A 23,301-nucleotide genomic window follows, 5' to 3' on the forward strand; every position below is an offset into this window, starting at 1 on the left:
TGTACCTTGTTTGCAAACCCAGTTGTTTGGGAAAACTTCCAGGGAAATGCAGCACCGATTGCTGAAGATCAGTGGGAAACAGGATTTAGCTTCAAAAAGTTGCAAAGTGAAATCAATATTGGAAAAACAAAATGGAAACTGCAGACTTCTGTTTATCCAGGAAAAAAGGTGTTACATGAGGAAATACCTTGTTCTCCACCTATGTACCTCAGTTGGTCGCTCAAATGTACCATCTCCAAAGCTGGAGACTAAGAACAGCACTAGAGTATGACACCTGAGGGTCACTGTTGGTGTAAACTTGATTTCTTAATGAATCTCAAACACCTCTTTCCCCCTATCCAGATCAATCCAGCAATCAACCTCAATACATACTAAGAAACTTGGACGCAGTACCAGAAGTAGGTCATAATTAAGCAAGGTAGCTTGTAAAAGCCTTACAGGTTGCCTAGAAACGACATTTGCAGAAGTGTTTAACCACATCTAAAAATAATTGTCCAGACAAATCATAGACTAATGGGAGCATTATTGTAAAAAATGTCACCTCATGCTGAACTAGGGGACAGAGCTCTTTGATCACCCGTACTCTCACGAGAGAAAACCATCCCCACCAAAGGAAACACAGTGGTTTACAGCACAGTGTGCCTACAGTAGCAGTGGTCTCATATAACCTGTATGACATGGTATCAATTTTAGATAGTGCCTATGAGGTCATCCAGACAAACCATTGTTTAAAACTGGATGGCATTGCACAGGAATGAACTGTAAGATAAACCCATCTTTATATTTAAAGAGTAGTAATCATTCTCCATCTGTGCAGTTACCAAACCTGTCAGTAACACCAAGCAAGTGTAGCATATTGGAAAACAAAGCACAGATAAACTTCTGCAAGGCTTTCTCCAGCAGACAGGCTCCTGCTGAATGGAGTGCAAGATTTGCTATTTGTTTGTCCTGTGGAAAATCTTAGAGAAATTGAATTCTCTACATATTGTAGGAATAGTTGTCTTCGTTGTATTCCCTGAAGAATAGCTTTGCCAGACACTGACCTTCAGTGCAGTAGATTGAATGGTACAGCTATAGGTCTTGTAGATGTGGATAAAATGCTTGAAAAGACCTCTCACCTTTCAGAAAATACCGGCAGAGCTTCAGTGACCAGCCTGTTAATCTTATGACATCTCATTCAAAGCACAGAAAAGCCTCCAAGAAAAGCTACTGGACTTCGAATAAGGGGAGATGATAGTATGATCCTTGGGATCTAGGCAGTATGGGGACTGTCACAACAAATCTGAGAACGGCAAACCACTTTTGGTCTGTGTGGAAAGACTTAGAAGCCAATGTACTTCACAGGCCTCAAAGACATCACCTCCCCTTCCTTCCTCCCTCTATCACTTCTCAACAGTTTCTCCTCAAGAGAAACAATAATGGCAAACACCTTCAGTTCACACCTCTAATTAAATTTCCACCTCTGCTGCAAGGCATGTGGGAATAAAAGGCTAATGTGGAGCTTTCTACTTAGGCAATAACAAAAAAAAGAAAGCCCAGAAGCAACTACCAAAACCAATACTGATGATGCCACCTACCTCCTTTCATAAAGCAGGGCCTCGTTGTATCACTTGCTCATGTCATTCCCATTTCTAGAGTTAAAACTCACCTTTCCACCCAGTTCTTGTAGCTGGGGATGTCCTTGGCGTAGAGAAGCTTGTTGGAGGGTGAGTCTTTGCCCAGACGGTGCTCTGAGGTTGAACAGGAGTCCATGAAAGTCTGAGCCACTACGGAGAGGCAGGCATCTGTGATGCTGTTCTTGTGGATGTCGAAGACGAACTGTGGGTTCTTGATCATGTTAACCCAGAACCGTAATGGCAGACTACAAGAGGGGTGGAAGGGGTGGAAGAAGTGAATCAGTCAGTGCACAGTTCACAGGTTTTGTTGTGTGAGGTTACAATGGTAAACGGTGGATTGGAATCTAAGATCATGGTGTGGACATAAGGATTCTGGGACAAACTTTGGTATACAATAAATTCTTCCCCTACAGGACTCTAGGGATGACAGTGGAGTCACCCCAGGAGTGCCTTTTGTCCCTGTTATCCTTGCAAGCCAGATTTTGTCAGTCTTAAAGTCAATGTCATCTTATTGAAGTTTCACATAAATTAATGGGAGCATAATCAAGGTGATGAAAATGACTCCTAGCTTCTCTACATTATGTTCCAATGTAAAATCACAACAGTTGGCTGCTTCTTCAGACGAGGATAGACATTTTGTCTACAAAAATCTGGTGAACATTTGTCATCAGAGGACTTGGCTATTAGCCCTCATAGCAACACCAGGGGAAGAGAGGTAGGTAGAGCTCCCAGGTTGAGACTAGGAGTGTTGATCACATGCACTGTGTGCTGTGGATGCTGTGTACACAGCTCAAGCCCAAGCCTGCGTATGATCCCAGCACATGGGGCATGATTCTGTCATTACATGACAGGGAAAACCCTGTTGCCTCAAGGAAAAAAAAAGGAACTGGGGAACAAGTGTTGCAACCTTTGAAATTAAAATATATCTGCCCTAACCAAGGAAATGTTATTCCAATTGCAACTGAAAGCCCTTTTCACCCCTCTTTTTCTCAAAAGAGTAGTTCATTTATATGAGATGGCCTGAGGTATCTACCTCCAGTCTTTGCCTCAAGCCTTTTTCTCAGGGCAAATGCATTCATAAGATCATGGCCTAGGAGCTGAGATGTCTTACTGATCACAGCGTCAAACTCTTGTCTCTCTGTCATGAAGGTAAACTTAACAGTCTACCTTCAGTGTCTGCACCTTCCCAAGAGGAGGTTATTCTTCAGCTTAACAAATTCACCCGATATTCAGGCTAAACTCCCCAGATCCTCAGTTCCTTCCATTTGCTCGTTACCCCTTGTGTTCACAGTGCCATAAAAAATTAATCTCCAAGTTCCATACATTTCAGGTAACAGCAGGAAGTTTAGCATGTCCTGACAGAAGGACAACACCATGTATTCCTAAACCACTGTGTGTTCTCCTGAGCCATCAAAATCACAGAACAAATGTAAGGAAAGCCCCACACAGGTAATCCTATCAGCCAAGTTCAGGATAAGTGGGAGATGCTGGCAATGAGACCTGATGGAGTTGGTGGGGGGAAACATTTTAGGCTGGGGATGGAGGTTCATCTGCTGGGGGATGAGGTGGATGAGTGAACCGTGCGGAACTTCTTCTGCAGGTGTTTGGATGGCAAACACAGCCACAGTGATGATGAGCAGAGAGCACATGTGTGTGTGCTTGAGTGTGTGTACGGGTGCGGGGAGGGGCTGGGGGGACGATATCCCTAGCTGGGAATAATGAAGCCCATGACGTGACTATGAGTTAATTTAATCTGATTGAACAGATTTCTTCATACTGCCCCTTTTCCCACATACACACACACTCTACCTTCCCCCCTCCCCCCTTAAATAAACCTCCTGCTCATTTAGTCTGAGTGGCTGCAATCAGCCTTAGATTAGTGCCGCAGATAATGTTAATAATATGCTAATGTTTCATTAGTTGAAAGCCTCTTTGGTGCATGGGGTTTCTTTTTTTATGTCATTGCGCTGTGACGATCTGCCATCAGCATGGCTGGTAAAAGGAAAAAATGCATGAGCTGGGAGCCCCATGGCTCTCCTCTGCTGTTCCTTTTATAGTCCCTGTATTTGTACAGGAGAAGAGGAGGGAGCAATTCCCCAGGGGACTCTTTCCAACAGGGAGACTCAGCGGAGAGGAGACACAGAGATCTTTTCTCTCCACTGGTCCTGGCTTTTCCCTGCTGTTCCATTACATGTACAATGAGGGGCTGCTGCCTGCCAGTTAGAACAAGGGGCTGACGTCAGACTTTGTCACTCGCTCCGAAGGAGACTCACATAACAACTTCAGACCCTTTCAAGTGCTTAGTACCATTTGAGATGCTCTCCTGGCCTCCAGCTGCCAGCCCAGGAGGATACAAGTCTCCTGTGGGTGCTGCACATCCCCTGCGGATGCCTGGGATACTTGAAAATATCTCAGATGGTACTAGATGCCTATCTGTGGGCAAACAAACGGAGCTCTAGCCCCGTCTCTGACTACAGTGGGAAGTCAAACACCCAGTCTAGATGAAGACAGTGGTGTTGAATCCTCTCCTATGCCTCCCTAGATATTCCTATGGGCCTGGACACTGCCGTAGTTAAACACTTCACTATTTTATCTCATGAGATCCCTCAGAAATATTACCATCCCCATGTAATACAGGGCAAATGGAGACCTGTTTAGCCAAAGCACTCCATCCTTGAGAGCCTTCTTTAGATTCTGAGATCTTCTGACTTCCCCATTGGTTTGGGGAGACTGAGCCTGATGCTCTGAACCCCTCACCAAGCTCCTCAGCTTGCCCAGAAGCCAGATCCCAAACTACATGTCCCTCTACTCTCCTTCCAGTCCAAGACCTGGTGTTAGACTGTATTAGGGTGTCTCACTCACCAATTGCTCTTCCAGGTGTGCCGCACATGGGGGTCATGGATGTTGTGTTTGTCAGCCTGCTCATCCAGGAAATCAAACATATATTTGATAGCCAGGGGAAGCGCACTGCCACGGTGAGCAGTGCTGAAGATGGTCTCAAAGAGGTCGTCTACAAATTTCTGGAGGGTGCCCTGTTGGGAGAAGGAAGGAAGGAAAGAAGAATGTGTAATACCAAGTGGGAAGAGAACGTTGAATTTTGGTACCCCACTGAAAACAGTATGTCTGCGGATCAGGCCCAGAAAGTGTGATTGAAAAGTAGGAGACATCTAATATCTGCTAAATGTGACATCAGTTGGAAATTTTAAAAATGTCTTTAAGCAGGCATGTGCATCTTCAGAGTATCTGCCTCATCCGGTTAGCAGCCAGATGTAGTAGGTCAGGATGCTACCTGTCCTCTCTGCTACTAGCACTCCCTGTCAGGGAGGGTGGCTGAGCTGTGGTGGGATTCCTTGCCCCATCTCAGGTATATGATTATGGACAGTCCTTGATCTGTTTCCACCAAGATTCCTCTCCTCTGCAGACTATCCTTAACTGCTTTAGCGCATGCATGAGACAAAAACTAACCATTTTTTATTCTGGTTTTCATCCAGGGCTGATTCTTAAGATGGGAATAGAAGTCAGATGACTGTAGGACAGAGAAGAAGGTGTCACTGAGACAAATGGAACAAGAGTACTTGGAGAGAGATGGCTGTTTTATATGTGTAAGTAGTATAATAAATAACACAAACTTCGCCTTAATCCCTAAGAAGCCTCCTCATGTTTTACTACCCATTGGCATGGGACTGAAGCAAACCCTGGGAGCAATGCATGGATGTGTCAGGTATTGCTCTGCAGATCTCAGTAATGTCCACTGCAGAGACAAGAGAGGTTTTCTTATGCTCCTCTTGGAGGAGAATCCCATATCCTGTGTTTGGAGAACCACCCTGGACAAGTTGGTGAGGACAGTTGACCTTTATCGAGAAGGTGAATAGCTCAAATATCAGAGGGCGACCAGGATCAGAGAAGGGGACACTTGAGGAGCTGTGAGAACCAGATGAGCTGCAGGCTGGGTTTGGAGGGGAACTAGGCAAGGCAGTATTTTCCTGCTGAATGGGGAGCTCTAGCCCATATTTGAACCTCTGCTCTGCCACCAGAGCTTCACAGGAACTTATATGTGAGCAAACTATATGGCTGCTAAAATAACCAAAAAGCAATCAGATCTCCAGCAAACACTTCCCAATAAGCAAAATTTCCTCTTCTGAAAAATAAACCCCTCCACTTTCTCTGCAGACCCAGGAAAGAATTTCTCCTTACTAGAAACAAAGCACAAGGTTCCACCAGAGTGGCTCAAGTTTACATAGCACTAACAAATGCTTAATTAGAAAGCTGCTGTCCCTTGTTGATTCACCACTTGATTTATTCTTTGGGAAACAAAGGCACCTTTTGCTTGTGTGAACTCCTACTGGGTGAATAAAGCCCTGCAGCACATGTCTGACTCAGAAAGGACCCCCGAGGGGAAATCTTGTTGGTCTGACATGGAAGAGTTGTCCTCAGGTTCAGTTTCTGGAGGGAATTAGTTCTCTACATGCTCACCCACACAAACAAAGAAAACCTCTGAGGCTTTTAGGAAAGAGACTCTATGTCTCGGAGGTCAGGGATTTACCAGAATAAAAATCATTGTCAGTTTAACTAAGTATTCCCTGGGATTGGATTACCAGCAATTGCTCTCTTTCCTCTCCCTCCCTCAGATGGTCATGGTGAGACAAGAAAATTGCTCAGCCCAAGAGGGGAAACAATAAACCCCCGTCCATTCTACTCTCTCTGTTGCTGTGCAAGTTACACAGATGCTTTCCTGCTGCCTCCACAAAAACAAAACAAAAGAAAGCAAAACAAAACAAAACAAGTGTTGAGTTTGTGATCCGGAACAGAAAGCAAAAGCGATTCAGTGGTGGGGTAGGGGACGTAACCCCAGACAGTATAAATCAGCACCGGTCCAATGCTTGCTGGTTTACACCATCTGGGGCCTGAGCCCTGGGGAGCATCATTTGCTTTTTACATTGTGTGATCCGTAAAAGCATCTTGATGCCAGAGAGCTGGGCATGTATCAGGGGCTAAAGACAAAGCCACTTTATCTCCAAATCCCACTGCAATGTAGACAGCCTGAGCGAGGCTGCAGGGAGAGTCAGACATCAGAGGCATAATGAGTTGAGGAACAAATGTGCAAGTAAAACTGTATGAGAGGACTTAAGCATGTGATGGAGACCTGTCTGATGGGCAAACTCAGGTGGCATTTGCATGAACACATGAAATTATGTTTGTGCCTGTTAACACTCTGACAAGAAACGTTAATAGTCAAAACTTCAGAGAAAGGAGGAAGATTGGACTGTCTGATCGCTGCTTGGTTTAACCCTGCTCAGAACAGGTTGAGATAACACTGTGATCAACCACACCTGAGCCACAGCTATCCTGCAGTTTCCACTTCTGGGATGCATTGAGCTAACTCTCATGTTAGAGAGCTTTGGGCACAGAGATGCTCTATGCTGCAAGAGGAAAGCAGAACTGCACAGGGAGATTTTCTCTGATTATACTGCCTTCCCCTCCATCCACCCTAGTCCCTGCTGGAGTGCAAAAGAAGATCATTGTAGCCTCTTCATTAATGCAGGCTTCTCCAAGGAGACCACCATCCACAGGGTGGCAGAGCAAATAAACGTAAATTCAGACAACTTCTTTTGCTCAGACTTCTGTAGAGCCTTTAGAGGTGAGTCAGGTGGAGGCTAGTCTTGGCCAGAGATAAAAGAAGGTAAAAGGCCCAAGATCTTTTGTGAACCCCAGCGCAAGCCAGCTGCAGCAAGAACCAGCCATCCCCTTCACAGAGAATGGACGGCGTGGTGGTGAGTGGCAGTGAGTTCTTTCTGTGCAGACAGTGGCAACTAAACCACTTTCTGTGGCTGTCCCAGAGCCAAAGCCCACTGCAGTAAGCTTTAGACATGTCAGCTTGAGTGATCTCCACTTGTGCAAGTGTTTTCCTCATGGTGCCGCATCCCCAATTACGTTAAACACACATACTGCCCTACTACAGAAGTTTTGCAGGCTCTGGCAGGCACTCATGTAGGAGGCTGTTTTACAGAACTTTGGGGAATATGGGTTGAGAAGATTGGATCTTACCAACTTCCCAACACAGTCTTTTCCCTCTCTGCAGAGTCTTACCATGGGTCAGCTGTGATGTGTGAGATGTGTCTGGAGAGTCAGTTCAGGATGTCCCTGCTCTACCTCCCCATGACTTAATCTGGATTTTCTCTTTGAAGATCCTGAGCTTCCCATGTGTCAGTGCAGAGGGACATCTAACCCTGCTTGCTTTCCTTGGAGCTGGCCATCTATTAGCTACATCACAGTCAACTTAAGCCTCTGCCAAGTCATTGTCACAAGTCTTTATGGGCCATGGGGAAAGGTGGAGAAGAAGGACTTGTACTACAAAACTCAGGGGTTTGTGGCATTTCACACTGTAAGTCATGACACATCCTTGAAACCTAATCTGAGCACATTTACTCTCTGGCTTTTAATTTGCTCAATTTTGGTACAAACAATAAGCCAGTATAATTGACAACCCCAGCACCTACCCCTGTGCTGACTCCCCACCAGTTTCATGGCCCTGGGTTCTTTACTCCTCATTGCTCTCCAATGCCTCTTTTCTGACTCTGTTTTCTTAATTCAAGCTCCTTCCCTACATGCTTGGAGCACTCCTCTTGCTCCATTTTCCTTCTGTTCTTCTCTCTTTATCCCCCTCTGTCATCCTTTGAGCAGTCTCTCATTCCTTGTCAGCAAGAAGCTCCACTGCAGCCTTTAAAAAAACATCTCTCACCCGCTTCCCTGCCCCCACCATATACCTTGGTGGCAAGTAGTCTTGTCAAGTAGATCTCAGAAACCATCTTGCTGCCCCGGTCACCCTCTTTTTGGTCACCATGTTCATGGTTCTTCACCAAATGCCACATCTTGACTCCACTCTCAAGGTCAGGGGTGATCATGGGTGTGCGGGAGCGGAGGCTGTCCGGGCTGCCTGTGTAACGGATCATGTTTTCTGCAAAGAGAGGTGCATGTGTCTCAGCCCTAGTAGCACTTGTATTGGGATTAACAGGTTTCAGTGGGGAAATATGCTAATGATTTGAAACCTAATACAAGTTTTTTATCAGAGAGGCATGAAAATGACCTCTTCTGTCTGGGTTCAGTAGCAGGTACCTCTCCCATTCAGTATATGAAGTGGATGCTCATACAGATTCTGGTGGAGCTGAGACAATCACAGCTAGTGAGTCCACCCTGGAGAGACATTAGTTTGGGTCTCCGAAGTGGGAAAGCTGTAGCAGCACTGCATTGTCCCTGCTTTCACAAGCTCCACATATCCATATTAGCAATTAAATTTCCATCAATCAATTCATAACATTAGTCAACACAGGTATATTTCCTGGTGGAATTACAATGCAAGACGAAGAAGCCCCCACAGCAGCTGTATGGACCAGGCCTTATTATTAAAACATTATCTTATGACTGAGAAATTTGCTCAGCAAAGACAAGGGATGTCAGCCAAGCCAGACATGATGTCACTGTCTATGCTATTAAATTAAACGTGGCTCAAACACTGACTTTCAGTTGCCCATACTCTTTACCTCTTATCACGTTCCCTGGCAAAATTTTGGCCTGGGACAACTAGCACTGTCAGTGTTAGATGGTGCCCAGGACTGGTTCAGGAGTTAGCACCAGCTACTCGTGGTAACCAATATGGCTAAGTACAACTTGTTTTATGTGTGTGGATGTTAGCCATACCATTCCACAATGATTAATGTTGTGGCCAGAGAACATGCCACAGCCTTTTTGCATAGTAATATTGATGTAGCTAATGCGACTTCTTGTCTAGTTCCCTGTCCCCAGACTTTGGAAGAGCTGGCTCTCCTCCCTCCACTGCCATCAAAGCAATCCAATAACTCCTGCCCAGCCATCCTCTTTACTACCTGATCCAAAATCTTGTTTTGACAGAAAGTAAACCAGAACCCCAGGTGGTCCCACTCAAATTTCCTCTCCAAACACACCTTTAGCCTCTAAATTTTACCTCCCTTTGCCTCTGAGTGATGGCATGAAGCATTACCCTCTCCTTGACCTTCCAGCAATGCTGCAGTTAGTCTTTTCCAACCATAATTAACAGAAGAGTATTGCACCTCTCTGTAGCAAGATCTGAATCAGCCTCATTAATACATTACCAACCTCTACATATTAATTATCAGATGGAATATACTTTTTCACTCTGGATATTGTTTTCTTAATTGCAATTATCAATCACTTCTGACCCACCACATTTTCACCTCCCCCTGCATTCTTCCCCACTCCCTTCTTCTGAAAAATCAAATGACAAAAGAATTAAAGAAATCCAAGAGAAATTACCTCCCCTCTAGTCTTCCTTTTCAAAGGTCACTGTGTCTTTCTGTAATTGCAACAACATGGCAAAGTGGATGAATATTAATAAGGTCTGGTGGAATGCTTATGTCCTTGGAGAAAGAGGAAGAGGGCTCCTCTGGACACTGAGTAACAGTAGTTTTCCTGAAGCTAAAGGGAGTAAGAAGGATTGGAGATGTTTTCTTAAATTAAAAAATAATAATAAACTAATATGACAGCTACATCCAGATTGGAGGCTGGTTTTGCAGCATTCTGATTGCACATTAGGTATGTTTTGCATTGCCATCCAGCATCACCATAATGAGACACATGCTGGGTTGCAATTCTAGTGCAAGGGAGAAAGGTGTGTGGTGGTATGAGTGAGGCTCAGGAGCTCTCCGTTTGGCTCTACAGAAGAATTTCCACCTGACCTCTATTTTGCAAATGCCTCGTTCTCAGTTTTCTCATGGGTAAAGTGGGAACAACAAACCTCTGCCTTGAGCTATGTTGATATAAGACCTCAGTAAACCATCTTTATTATTCCAGGTGCAAATTCTTTTGGGATAATAAGATAGCTGGGTGGGACACACAACACCCACACTGCGGTATAACTGTTGACAGGCTATGCCCTGTGTAGATTGTGCTTGCTCATCTGTGCCACAGATTCGTCTTCACAACAGACCATGCTCTAAGGACTTTGCCCACCAGAACAACTGAGTCCATACAGTGTGTGGTGCTTCTCCCTTGCATCTCCCTGTGCAAACTCTAAGAGTGAGATTCAGTGATCTAAACCATAAGCAAGTAATTATATAGGCTCCTCTTTTCATTAATGAGGGAGAAGTACTTCCTGAGAGCAATACAACCACTTGGATCAACAGTTTGGACCAGATGCTTAAGTTTTAGATGGCTAAATTCTCTCCTCCTCACATCCCTCAAGCAATCTTACCAACTTGTCATCTGCGCCTCATTCTCTCTGCTAGTGCTCAGTGTCTTGTAACCACCATGACATTGAGAATCTCTTCTCCAGTGCTCTCTCAATCCATATCAGCACACAGATCCTTACCATATTTGCTGGCTGATGTCCGGGAGACTGTGGAGTTGTTGACTGCATTGTAGGCAGTGACTTGTTTGGAGACTAAAGCTACCACAGATCCATCTGGCACCTGTAGAGAAAAAGGGACTTTGTTAATAAGCTTCTGAAAACTGGCTGAGGAGCATGCCAAGGACAGCAGAAATTCAAGCAGCAGAAACTGAGCCATAAACTAGTGTCATCATAGGCAGGACAGTAGCTTTGGCTCGAAGCTTCAAATGCTTTCTTCAGTGGGTCTATTAACAAAAAAGGGACAAAATCTTCTGTTACACTGATAGAAGCCTGTACTTGGGCAATGAGACAACTGATGACAAAGCAGACTCTGCTCCATTCAGATTCCAATTTAAAGCACAGTAATGACAATGTGAGTCTTTGCATTAACCTCAGTAAAGCTGACAGTAGATTCTTCACGAGGAAGTTCATATGCAGATCAGGAGCATGGGAAGAATAAAATCATCTGAGCTGTTTCAAACATTAAGGATGGGATGTCCCACAAGGATTGCTGTGTCAGGGGGTCTTAGACAGGGCAAAGAAACAGATTTGGAGTGGCTGTGCTCCAGGATGTTTTAGGATAGTGTTTCAGCAGACAACACAGCTTTCTGAAATGAGCCAGTCTTTCCATCTCTACAGCTAGGTGATTCATTTGGGTCCCGTATCAGAAATGTTAACAAGCTAGTGGCTCAGAGGAGTCATATCAGGAATATCTGTGATAAATAAGACATCATAAAAAGGAGATGGGAAAAAAAAAAAAAAAAACCACCCTGCTAACAACGTCTAACTCTTGTCTGTGTAATAATAATAATTAGCACTTGCATCGAGTTTTTCATCTTCAAAGCACTGTAGAGGCTAATTAAATATCCCCTCATCAATCATCAAAGGCAATTATTGGCTCTTTGTAGTGTTATCCCCACACTACACATGGGGAAACTGAGGCAACAAGAATATCAAGTGTCTGCCCCAGCATGCTCCATGTCTGCCCTCAGGATGGCCAGGGTAAATGTTGTAGAGCTCATCACCCTGGTAGCTGAGACCTGCTCTGCCCCAGCTCATCCATATAGCCAGGATCTCATTGCCTGAAGCAAACAACTGGAAAAAGCACAAAAGGGAAAGAAAATTGTGCCTGGTTTGTTGGTGAAATAAAATATAAAACATCCATGTCCCCCTGAAAAAAATGTTTCTGGAGTCAGCCAGCAAAGATTCAGTCAATCTGAAGTGAAAAGTTTTGTTTTCTTTTCAAATTATTGCTTGCTACCTCCTCAGGTCAGCTCTTAAATGAAAAAAAAAAAAAAAAAAAAAAAAAAATCTTGTTATGAAACATAGATTGCTAAGGTGTGATTGAGGAAATGATAAAATTGTCAGCATTGGATTAAATTTAACGAGGTGCTTTTTTTTTTTTTTTTGGCAAGGAATGGAAAGAGTAGGGGGAGCTTTTGACCAAAACTCTATTTCTCATTGAATCTATCACTTATGTAAGACATTTTTAGGCATCTTTAGTCCTTTCTTACAGATCTCAAAGTCATGCAGGGATGGATGTCAACAGGATGGATGTACTCAACACAGGGCTCTGCCCAGTTATTGACCACTCAACAGTTGTTTATCTCTGCATCTTAAAGAATAACACTTTGCCCTTCTCCTTTTCACTTTCTTATCTGATCTACCTTCCACCCATCCTCTCACACAGTTACCTGATAGTGTGCCAGTGTGTTGAGACGCTTCCAGTCATTCTCTATCTTGGTTGTGATGTCTTCATCCTGAAGGATCATCCTGGCCCCACTCGCTTGCCGCCACTCTGCAAGGAAAACAGGGACCTTGAACCCTGGCGTGCAGAGCCTCTGACTTAATGGATAGAGCCTTGGAAATCCCATGTCCATAACCCATATGGTCACACACATGAAGGCTGCATGCATGTAGCAACATGTCAGGCATTGCCTTTACACTGTGGCAGATCCCTCCAACCACTCACAACGTACAAATGCACAAACTTCTGGAGTCTTCTTTCCAGAGGGAAAGAAAAGACAGATGAACCATGAAAGATTAGGGGAGATGGTTCAGGAACGTATGCAAAAACCATAGCCATATGGCAAAGTTTAGAGTCAAGTCCTAGGTTATCCAGACTGTTGTTTTTTTTTTTTACCCTTGATAACATGGTATTGCTATTACAAAACAACTTTTGAGCAGGAAACACCCACCCCTTTAAAGAGTGACATCATATAGAGATCAGAACATAGAGTAGTCACCCACAGAGATGAGAGGTCCAAGGTTAGGGCACAGCAACGTACAGTGGTGAGGTCTATGCAGATAAATAAAACTATGACCAGAGAGCTGTTGATCCATTGGCAGTGCTGAACAGAACAATGTCTGGTGCTTTAGCACCCCGATATTCACATTGCTTAACTCTTGGCTGACACCCTGGCTCTGTTCTTGCTCCAATGTAGCTTTTTTCAACCTGTCCTTGCTTATGTTACCCTTCATCATGGGACCGGATCAAATAAATGTGTCAGGGATAGAACTTCATCCCTGGTCCTCTTTTCTTTAGCAGCATTGACAAAGCCTTTATTGATCCCTGATATATGTCTAACTGCCAAGACCTAGCCACAGAGAGGGATCCCTTGGGCAGAGCAGTATCGTGTTCAGCACAGCACTACACCCTGTACTGGGCTCAGTTCTTCCCCATTAGCGCTTGCACAATACTTCCTGCTACTCAAATCCAAAAGGGGTGGAGAGCTGGAAGCTCTTAGCTTTGGGCACAGTAGAGGCACAACAAGGAGAAGAGCCAGACACAGAACCAACACCTCACTCTGTGCAACACATAACCTCTACCAGCCTTCAGCAGCATGTCTGTGGACAGAAGGGCTCCAGTTTCTGCCCACATCCAGTTCTCCAGTCTCCACCCAAAAATGCTCAATTTTTCTCTGCTTCTGCAGGACTGGAGCACCCCATCACTTCTCAGGGCGTCACCTTTTGCTCAAATCTTGACGAATGCTCCATGTGGAGGATTGCCAGAGTTTTCCTCACAGAGGGCTCACAGACTTGCCTGTAAGCAAGGAAAACATAAACACGGCTGAAAAGAGAGAAATGTAGTATCACCTGGTGACACCAGGGAAAGCTGTGGCTTAACCACAGGCAACACTGCACCATCGAAACCTTCCATTTTTGTTGTCATGTCTCAGTCACAGTGACCCAGTCACATACAGTTCAGCCAGAGCCAAAACAGAAAGCCTATTCCTTTACAGGAGTTAATTAAAATGAACTCTTGGATATGGAGACATCACCTGCCATCCCTGCTTATTTCTCCTAATATAAAAATGCAAGGGACATTGCAAATTTCTTTTGGTTTCAGCAGTTTCCTTATCACATAATTAAAATCTGTTGGGAAAGCTGCCCTTGCCTTTATTATTCATTTAAATTAGCAGGGGGAGGCCAGGTCCTGTGTTTATTGATGGGTGATACTTTGGCTGGAGATATTCAGAGAGTAAGCAGAGGTTATGTTGGCTAAGCACCAATCCTGAACTGCCCTCCATTTACTCCAGATCCTTAGGTCTTCACTTACATTATCATTGTGATGTCTCTCTGTGATTCCCACCTGGACTGTATTCCTGGAAGCTAACTAGTCCCAGACGTTGCTTGGAAGAGCACAAAATGCTGAAGTTTGGTCTGGGCTGGGAAACAGTGCTTTTTACAAAGTGCCCCACAGAGTGCCAAAGCCAATTTTACTGCCACAGAGTCTGTCTCTTATGTTCCTTCCTCATGGTCTCTTGGGGATGGTGTCTCTATGACCTCTCTCCTTCAGGCCTCTGCATGTTCCTGTGGTCCTCCTCTCTCCTGACCCATCTTTGGGGAGAAACACACACAGTCACGTAGTGTTTTTAGAGGGATCCACAGGTTCTCAGTGTTGCACTTGGCTCTAATACGAAGGGTAGGCACAGCTTTCTGCATTCTGTGCTTTATTTGTGTTCAAGGGCTGGACAAGGTCCTCAGAGCAGCAGAAGGTTTCCCTCTGTTCCAGGGGAGCTGGGGTCATCGTGGGAAGTCCCCTTGAGCCCTTTGTGCTCCTGCACAGACACGGGATTTCCAAGCCCTTCTCCTTGGCCTTTCTGCAAAAAGGGGCCATGCGAGGAAGAGGAAAGGCCAGTCTAACTCCGCACAAGACCTACACCTGAGCAAGACAAGGAGGAAAACACCCTGCATAGCAGGTTCGGAGCACCTAGATTCAGTTTTGCAGCCTGTTTGCACTGACAAAATACAAATCACTTGAACATGCAGCTGAGCGATAACACGGAAAGGACCCCCAGTTGTGGTTCCCCAATTCTTCTCAGTCTCACAGGAGCACTGCATGCTCCCCTTCTACATGAACACCAGCTGAGGTGGTCGGACATCAATCTGCAAGAAAATGCGAGGCAATGGGAAGGGAGGACACAAAGGAGGAAAAGGTGACCCCGACATCCATATTCACATCACTAAGTGAAAACTGTTAGCTTTGTCCTCGCTGGCAGCACCCTGTCCCCTCTCTCATCAGATCTGAACACTCCTCTACAAGCCAGCACAAAGGAGAGACATACTCCAATCCAATTTGTTACACTTCCACTTTCCGGAGAGAGGGAGGGGGGGAGGTAAAAAATCCCATTATCTTTATCAAGCCTTCCAATCAGGAGCAGCGGTAAATGCAAACTCAAGAGACAGCTGCTGTGAAGCCTTTATATTTCATTCAGCAGATAGTGTATCTTTTTATTGCACACAGGAATTACTTTTTTTTTTTTTTTTTTTTTTTTTTTTTTTTTAAGAAACAACCTTTCTGTTCAACTTGACTGGGAAAAAGGAAATTCCAGGGGTCTTTGACAAAGAGGTGTTTATTTGAACTGTAACAATGACTGGCTAAGGAATGACTTTATGGGGAGATGGGAAGATGTCCTCCTGAACCTCAAATCCTATACAAAATGTTACATCTCCCTTGTGTCTTCTCTCTGATCTGGGTCACTCTGTAGATGCCCATCTCCCAATAAGGGAGAAAATGTAGCAGAGAGAGCATTTTTCAGGGGCATATGAAATATCCAGGTAGATGGCAAGACCTACCAGCTCACTCCAAGTGACTTTATTTGAGCTAGTCATCATCAGCATCAGTTACACCATCCCTAACATGTACTTTTAGGTCATGATGCACACAGTCCATTTCAGTCAACTGTTCATGCCATATATGGTGCTTCCCACCCTTTTCCTAAAGATTCTAAATCTCTCATGAAGGGCTGTGAAATGGTTTGTGGCTGACTGTGCACAGCAATGGCATGTGGAACAAATGCACGTGGCTTACCCAGGCTTGATGCCTATTTCATGATTAATTGTGCTCATGAAGGATTAGTCTGGAGGGCTGGGGGGCTGCTTTTAGTCTTATGAGTAATTTTTCAGTTCCCAGTAATTTCCACGTGAGAGGCAGATTGGAACAAGAAGCAGGAGAATAAGCCCTTTGTCTGTATGCTGCAGGCATCAGTACAACCAGTTGGGTAGGAAAACAAAATGAGTAAATGTCTATTATGTCATAACCTCTAGGAAGAGAGGAGAAACTGAGCTCTGCTTCTGGAGTGGAGAAAGCACCACCATGGCTGGGGGAAAAAAGTTAATATCAGAACACATAAATGGAAGGTGCCTGGGAAATATTTCATTCTGTATATGTAAGTTGTCTGTCTTACTGTATGTCTACTAGAGTTAGACCCAGTTTAAATGGCCCCTAATCGATGAAACCCACATCCCAGTATTACATTGTTGGTGAGGCAGTGAACACTTGCCTGACATGGTCCAAAATGAGCCTGAGGCAGCATCACTGAGTGCAAGGCAGTCAACCTAGTAGCTCCTATCACCTCAGCAGTCCCTTTCATAAAACAACCGAAACAGAGGGAAGAGTGAATGCCTCAGCATGAAGCCAAATTCCTATTTTGTGATCCTCACACCCAAATGCTTTCCCCAAAATTGGCTATTTTATTTATGGTAAGGGCTTTAAAAAAGAACAAAAAATAATAGCCACTGTAGAAAGAAGTCTTTACTCAGAGGGCTGTAATTTGGGTTTTGGACTAAAATGTAACCTCAGGGTGTCCAGAATAAGTGATTTCAGCTGACAACCTCCTCCATGAGTTGTCTGGATAACTACAAAACATTATGACATTTGAGACACATACAAGTCACTCTCCCTGCAGCTACCCTGCATTTAACAACTCAAAATAACTCATTAGCTTGTTTGCTTTCTTCCATGTGAACAATCTGGCCTTACTATGGACAAAAAGCACAGAAAATCATAAGGGTAATAGTGAACGGTGTTGCTGTTTGGAAAACCATAGATTTCAAGGCCAGATTAGTCATCTGCTCTAACCTACTGGTTAGCGTGGACTGGCAGGGCTGATCCATCCACCTGCGCAGCTCTGAGCATTCAGCCTGGGGCAGGTTGGTCCCAAAAACTGCTTCTTAATGGCCAGCAGTGCTTTCTGCTCTCCCGTTCCTGCTTTTGCTGTCACAGAAGGATGCCAGGGGCCAACAAATATCTTTTCCTGCAAAGATGCTAGGCTGGAGCTGTGGCTGGATGTGCATATCCCCTTGTTCCTGCTTCACCCATGCCAGCCCTGCTCCTCCCACCTTGTTAGTCGCTGTGCTAAAGGAGCCTGCAACTATATCGCTGCTGGCAAGACTCTTTTACTAGAAGAGGAGGTTTTTGTGTTTTGTTTTGGTTTGGTTTGGTTTGGTTTGGTTTGGTTTGGTTTGGTTTTTTCCCAACTCCATTATCAACATTATTGGCCAAACAGCTGCTCATTAAACAGTCTCCTGTCAGTATGGACAAGCCTGTCCTCAGAGGGGTGTACGCACTCATATATACTTTCTGGAACTTGCTGGTCCTCAGCAGCACTCAGCATTTCTTAAAACATCAACAGTCCTGAATGTAAAATTGTCAGGCTCCAGCTGGGACCCTGCACACACACGCTTCTGTATCTGTCAGATGTCAGAGCTACAGTCAAACCTGTGGACTCCAATTTAACCCTGGTATTTGCAACATGCCGGTAGAATTCCTGCCTCCCATTATGGATGCATCATTCATGCCCGCAGCAGTACAAACTACTTTCCACCCACACCCAGTCTGAGATCCGAACGTAATGAGCTCTGTGGCCACCATCCAGCACCAGACAGGACAAGAGATCTGGCTGCACACCCAATTCCTCCAGTCTCCTGTGCCCTGGCACCCTGTGCTATCTGCCCTCATGCTCACCCTAGCACTCACCATTCCCCTGCTGACTCACAGCAGCTCCAGAACCATCTTAGGTCCTTTATTGATGGTGTATATGATCTATTCTTTACTGCTGCTGGTTTTGACAGTTTGTTTCATTGTTCTGTCTTTCATGAGCAGGAATCTTGCTGCAATATCTGTCAGGAATCCCCTCCTTCCCTACACATACACACACACGTATAGACACTTAACTTTAATCCCCAACCTCTCATTCCTGCCTCCATTATTGCTGTGAATTGTTTCTTGGCGTCAGTCCACTCCTCCTCCTTTTGGTTTCTCTTCTACTTTGCTGGGTTTTATAGACTCCATCATTTTCCACTCAAGTGTCTTTCACTGAAGGTCACTGAGGGCAAATTCTGGCAGATACAGCCACGATGCAGTCCCCAGCTCCCTACTAGACACTTCAGCAATGCCCTGAGCAGATTTTTCTACAGCCTTTCATAGTAGCCTCCAGATGTAGTATTACATCTGCCCCTGGGCCCCAACTTCAGACATCTCACTCCTCCCAGAATCCTTACTCCATTTTTGGACAGAAATGGATTTTGGCCTCAGAGGCACCCATGCACCCATGCACTGGTCTGTACAGCTCTCAATGTGCCCCAGAGCTTGACAGCACAACTGCCTAGAAATATAAGTGAAGCTGGTGCTGCTCTTTCCACCCTCAAGCAGAGCAATGCACCAAGGAGGAAACCACTGAAAAGAAAAAAAAAAAAAAAAAAAAAAGCATGGATTCATAAAGAGAACGACTAAACTTTCCTTAAGACACCCTAGTCTTCTGCATAAAGGAAACCTCAGAACATCAGCTCTCAGTGCTGCTGGTGGTGGTGGGGTTCTGGCAGGAAAGGGAAGCAGTTGGGGTGAGATGGATGCAGCCTGCTGAACAAAGAATGCTTCATCTCCTTTCCTGTGCCTTCACAATGAGTAATTAATACTGCTTGGGCTGTGACTATCTCAGCAAGAATAAATATATATTACAAACCCTCACTATTCAGAGAAGAGCTAGGAATAAATCTCTGCAGCCTGAACACTGATGACAACAGCACCCTGGGTGTTTGGTATTCCTTTCCCAGGGGTCTTTGACAGTGAGAATAGCCCCACTTGTGCCTTTTCCATATCCTTCTCCAAGCTGAATTCTGTGGGCAAATAAAGCAGAATGACTACTGGTCTTTTTAAGTCCTCAGGGCCAAAGATTTTATAAGCAAGAAGCATATACATCAACTTAATCAGTCTCTTCTACCGTCTCACCACTGCTGCTGCTCTGCCTTGCACAAGCACCAAGGCCCCACTCAGTCTGGAGATGTGGCTTCTGTCCCAAAAAAGTGTCTGGATTGAATTTGGCTATCTCCCATCTCCCCTTTCCCCCCTGCCCAGGGGAAAGCAGGACCCATTATGCAGTCACATACCCAAGTCCATATCAGCAGCTTTGGGCCGGTGGGAGCAGGGCACATTCTTGAAGATGGCATCGAGGATCTTCTCCTTGACTTGCGTGATGGTGTCACAGTTGAGGATCTTCACTGGGATCTCAGGGCTGTTCACGTTGTCGGGGTTCACGCAGCTCAGGACCTGGGAGAGAGGCAGTGAGACACACCACACATTTCACAGCAGCACAGGTACCCTGTGGCTGCCCTTCTTGCAGGTTCCTGTGTCCTACAAGCCAGAGGGATCTAGGGTGCAATAAGGGAAAAAATGTATACCAAGAGTATTCCCTGATTCAAGAGGGCAGAGTGATCTGGTTTTGCACAGGGGGATTCCATGCATCCACGCCTGTGCTGCTCTTAAACCCTTACCTCTGTGCCCACTGAATTAAAGGCAAATCAGCATTTGGCTCTCAGATAAGTGTGGTGGGCTCCCAGATGTTGCAGTGAGCGACTTAGGGCTGATGTGAAGGATTTTCTGAACTTGTGGCTCAGGACACTTATCTCTGTGAGGTGAAACTACTATACCTGTGGGAACAGCCTCTTAGATTTGAGCGTCATCTCCTTAACGTCATCACTATACTTAATAACAGAAAGACCACGAATAGCAGATCAGGTTCTGGTGCTTTCAGTAAAAGCAAAGTTTATCCAAAGGGTACCAGACAATGGTCATTGACACAATCTCTTCATAAAAACCATTACAAATGCAATCAGGCCTGACTCTGGTTGGAGCTGAACTAATATCCAAAGGTGTTTCCAGAGCTTTCCTTGGCCTCTGACTCATTCCATGTTCTTAGAAAGCTGGAAAAGTGACCTAAGTCAGTAGTGGCCTCCTTGCGTTGCCACCATGACTTTGGCAACTCAGGTAAAAGTGCTCTTCAGTCTGTCAGCCTTAAGTTTGTCCATCTTCTGCACCACTGAACTGACCCAGACCCTTCTCAGAAGAATGTTATTAATTTGAAATGCAGAGCTTCTTAAAAATAAAACACAAAACAACAACTTCTGCTTTCACATATAGAATAAGAAAATTGACCCAACTAGAGACGCCTCTCATTTCTCAGGAGAATGTCATTTTCTCCAAAGACTCTGTCCAAAAGTAAATGCAAAGCATATGGGTTAGTGAGGGAGGGAGGGATACCTTAAACACATACACACAGTGTTTAACAGCAATGTGCCTGCTAACCCTTGGCCATGTCTATATCAGGGATTCTGCTCTCTTCTGGTTACAGGAATATGAAGTCTATAAACTTTTATATACTTAGCATACCTTTGCACTTGGAAGGAGCGCTCAGTGATGCTCCTGGCTGTGTATGGTCATTAAATGTTCCTGTGCCACTTTTACAAGTGTAGACATGTTAGTTTTGAGGCCTTAGACAAATTTTACCTTGACTGTAAACTCTCTTCTGTAATAAGCAATAGGTACTGGACTCTCCATCACTTTTCATCTTAACCTACTAAGATGCAGTGGGATCCCAAAGTGGCTTGAAACTGGGTGAAATCATGTCAGTATAATTATATATATTGGCTCACCAGGCTCCCTTTGGTGTTGTTACGCTCATCTAAGAGGGACTTGTGAAGATATTGCTTACAAAGAGCTCTGTGATCTTTCTGGATGAAAGGGGAGATGTAAATACGAGATATTGATTAGATCATAATGCTATTATTTATATGTCACTTCCAGGAGTATTGAAGAAGCATCAATTCAGATAATAATAACAATGGCACAGATTTACAGTTCTGTGGCATCTTTCATCTCAAAGGATCACAGAACTACACATAAAAAGCACTGCTGAAGTGCATCCAGTGCTGAGGTTCTTAGTTGCCCCCCTCCCATTACACATCTGTAGGGAAACGAAGCAGTGATGGCAGGCTAGGACAGCTCTTTTGAGAGTGCTATGGGGATCACACATGGTTCTGGAGTCCAAGCTACTCTACAAGTCTCTCTCGTTGAGCGCTTAGCTGAGGTGAAATGAGCTGAAACCAGTCAGAGCAAGCTCTGTGGTGCGATTCATCTCTAATGTAAACACCTGGTGTTCAGTTCTGCTCCCCACAAGAAGGCACTCAGTGCCCTTTAAAATAATTTGTGCTACCCTGACAGGCCAACATCTGGTCCAGGAGACCCAACATCTCCTGCAGGTGCTGACTAGTGTCCAACACACCAGTACCCACCAAGCAATGCAGACCATCATCCAGCTGGAAGCTGACAATAGTGATTTGCTCTTATAGCTTGGTCGTTCTTGAATTTCACTGGGTGCCAACTTTGGAAGGTGGTAGGAAAACTCTGCCTGAGAGCCATGATCATTCCTGACTACAGTAGTCCTTGCTTTCCTATTTTCCAGCTCAGTTGGAAGAAGGAGCAGGGAAGGCAATATTTCAAAGGGCTGCACAGAAGGAAGTTTGCTCTTAGTGGTTTTGAGCATAGATGGGGGATTCAGGTAGCACCTGTAAATCCCCGAACTCAAGTGTGTTCATTTCAATGACAGTCAAGAAGCTCTTTTCAACATTTTAGGGAATTCAAGCATTGCTTATAGGAACCAACAGCCTTCCCAGAGCACAGTGGGTTTGATATGTATGTCCCAGGCTTCACATCAACTCTCAGTGTTTTCCAACTGTTCTTTTGTGGAGCAGTAAACTTTTCTCAGTACAAAGATTTCAGGAATTTTGCAGGGTGCATCTGAGAATTGCACAGATAAAATGGCTGTTCTTTGGATATTGTCATGGGCCCTATAGAAGTCATCCTTGTGCTACAGATTGAAAAACTCTGCTCCCCTTCCAACAGACAGAAGCTCCTAATCATAATGAGGTGTTTGCAATGGAGAGATTTCTACTGCTTCTGTGGAAATGCTCCCAAGGACTTCCTCTGTTGTCACCCCCACGCTTCTACAGATTGTCCCTGGTAGGGGATGACCAGGAAAAAGAAATCTAAACATTGGTTTCATTGCTTGATTTAGCAGAGTTCAGATGCTCCAGTCTCACTGGAAGAGTAAGGTTTGCCCTGTGCTTCCACCCAGAGCTGTCCTTATACCAACCAGTGTAAAACAGTGAACTAATCCCATTGCTCCTGCAGTGCTGCTCAGATATGTCAACACAACCTTTGATGTCAGCTGGTGGGGAAGAGACCCCTGAGATGTCCTGTGTTGTATTCCTACATGATCAGTCACTCTGAGGGAAGTTTTGCTGTTCTACTGAATATATTCACTGCTACAGTTCCATCACCCACCACTTGCCTTTGAGCCCTGTGGGGCAGAGCTCAGAAGATGGACGAAGGGGAGAGAAAACTTCAGAGTCACTCAAGAAGATGCTGAGTATTTTACCACCGAGAGGACACCAGCATTTGACACTGCTGTTCTGTCATGCATTAAGCTCTGTGTCAGTGTAGTGTAAGGGTAGTACCAGTTATAGGGTCAACATAAAAAAGTGTGGGACTGGGGGCAACTGGGGTAGTAATCTCTAAGCCCTGCTCTCCCACTGACTGTGTATGACCTTGGGGCATGTCATCTCACTGGATTTGTGTTTATTGTCCTTTTTCTACATCCTTGGGCTTTTTTTTTGTCTGCCAGCCGTTCCAGCCATGATCTGTACATATAAGTGTACATATACATGTAATGCTTAGCACAGCTAAGC

At 44.8% G+C, this 23,301-nt stretch overlaps 1 protein-coding gene across 1 annotated transcript in view; it reads right to left on the bottom strand.

Annotated features, from left to right (window-relative positions):
* PLXNA4 (plexin A4) overlaps positions 1 to 23,301 on the bottom strand; it is a 458,133-nt gene that overhangs the window by 15,372 nt on the left and 419,460 nt on the right. The window contains exons 25-30 of the mRNA XM_042792117.1: positions 19,666 to 19,825; positions 12,690 to 12,793; positions 10,978 to 11,077; positions 8,381 to 8,571; positions 4,479 to 4,648; positions 1,649 to 1,861 (exon numbers count right to left, since the gene is read on the bottom strand). Of these exons, the coding sequence (XP_042648051.1) occupies positions 1,649 to 1,861; positions 4,479 to 4,648; positions 8,381 to 8,571; positions 10,978 to 11,077; positions 12,690 to 12,793; positions 19,666 to 19,825 (938 nt within the window). The remainder of the gene's footprint in view (positions 1 to 1,648; positions 1,862 to 4,478; positions 4,649 to 8,380; positions 8,572 to 10,977; positions 11,078 to 12,689; positions 12,794 to 19,665; positions 19,826 to 23,301) is intronic.

This window comes from Tyto alba, unplaced genomic scaffold, assembly GCF_018691265.1.
Source record: "Tyto alba isolate M040663 unplaced genomic scaffold, T.alba_DEE_v4.0 Super-Scaffold_2, whole genome shotgun sequence".
In the NCBI taxonomy this organism is placed as follows: Eukaryota; Metazoa; Chordata; class Aves; order Strigiformes; family Tytonidae; genus Tyto; species Tyto alba.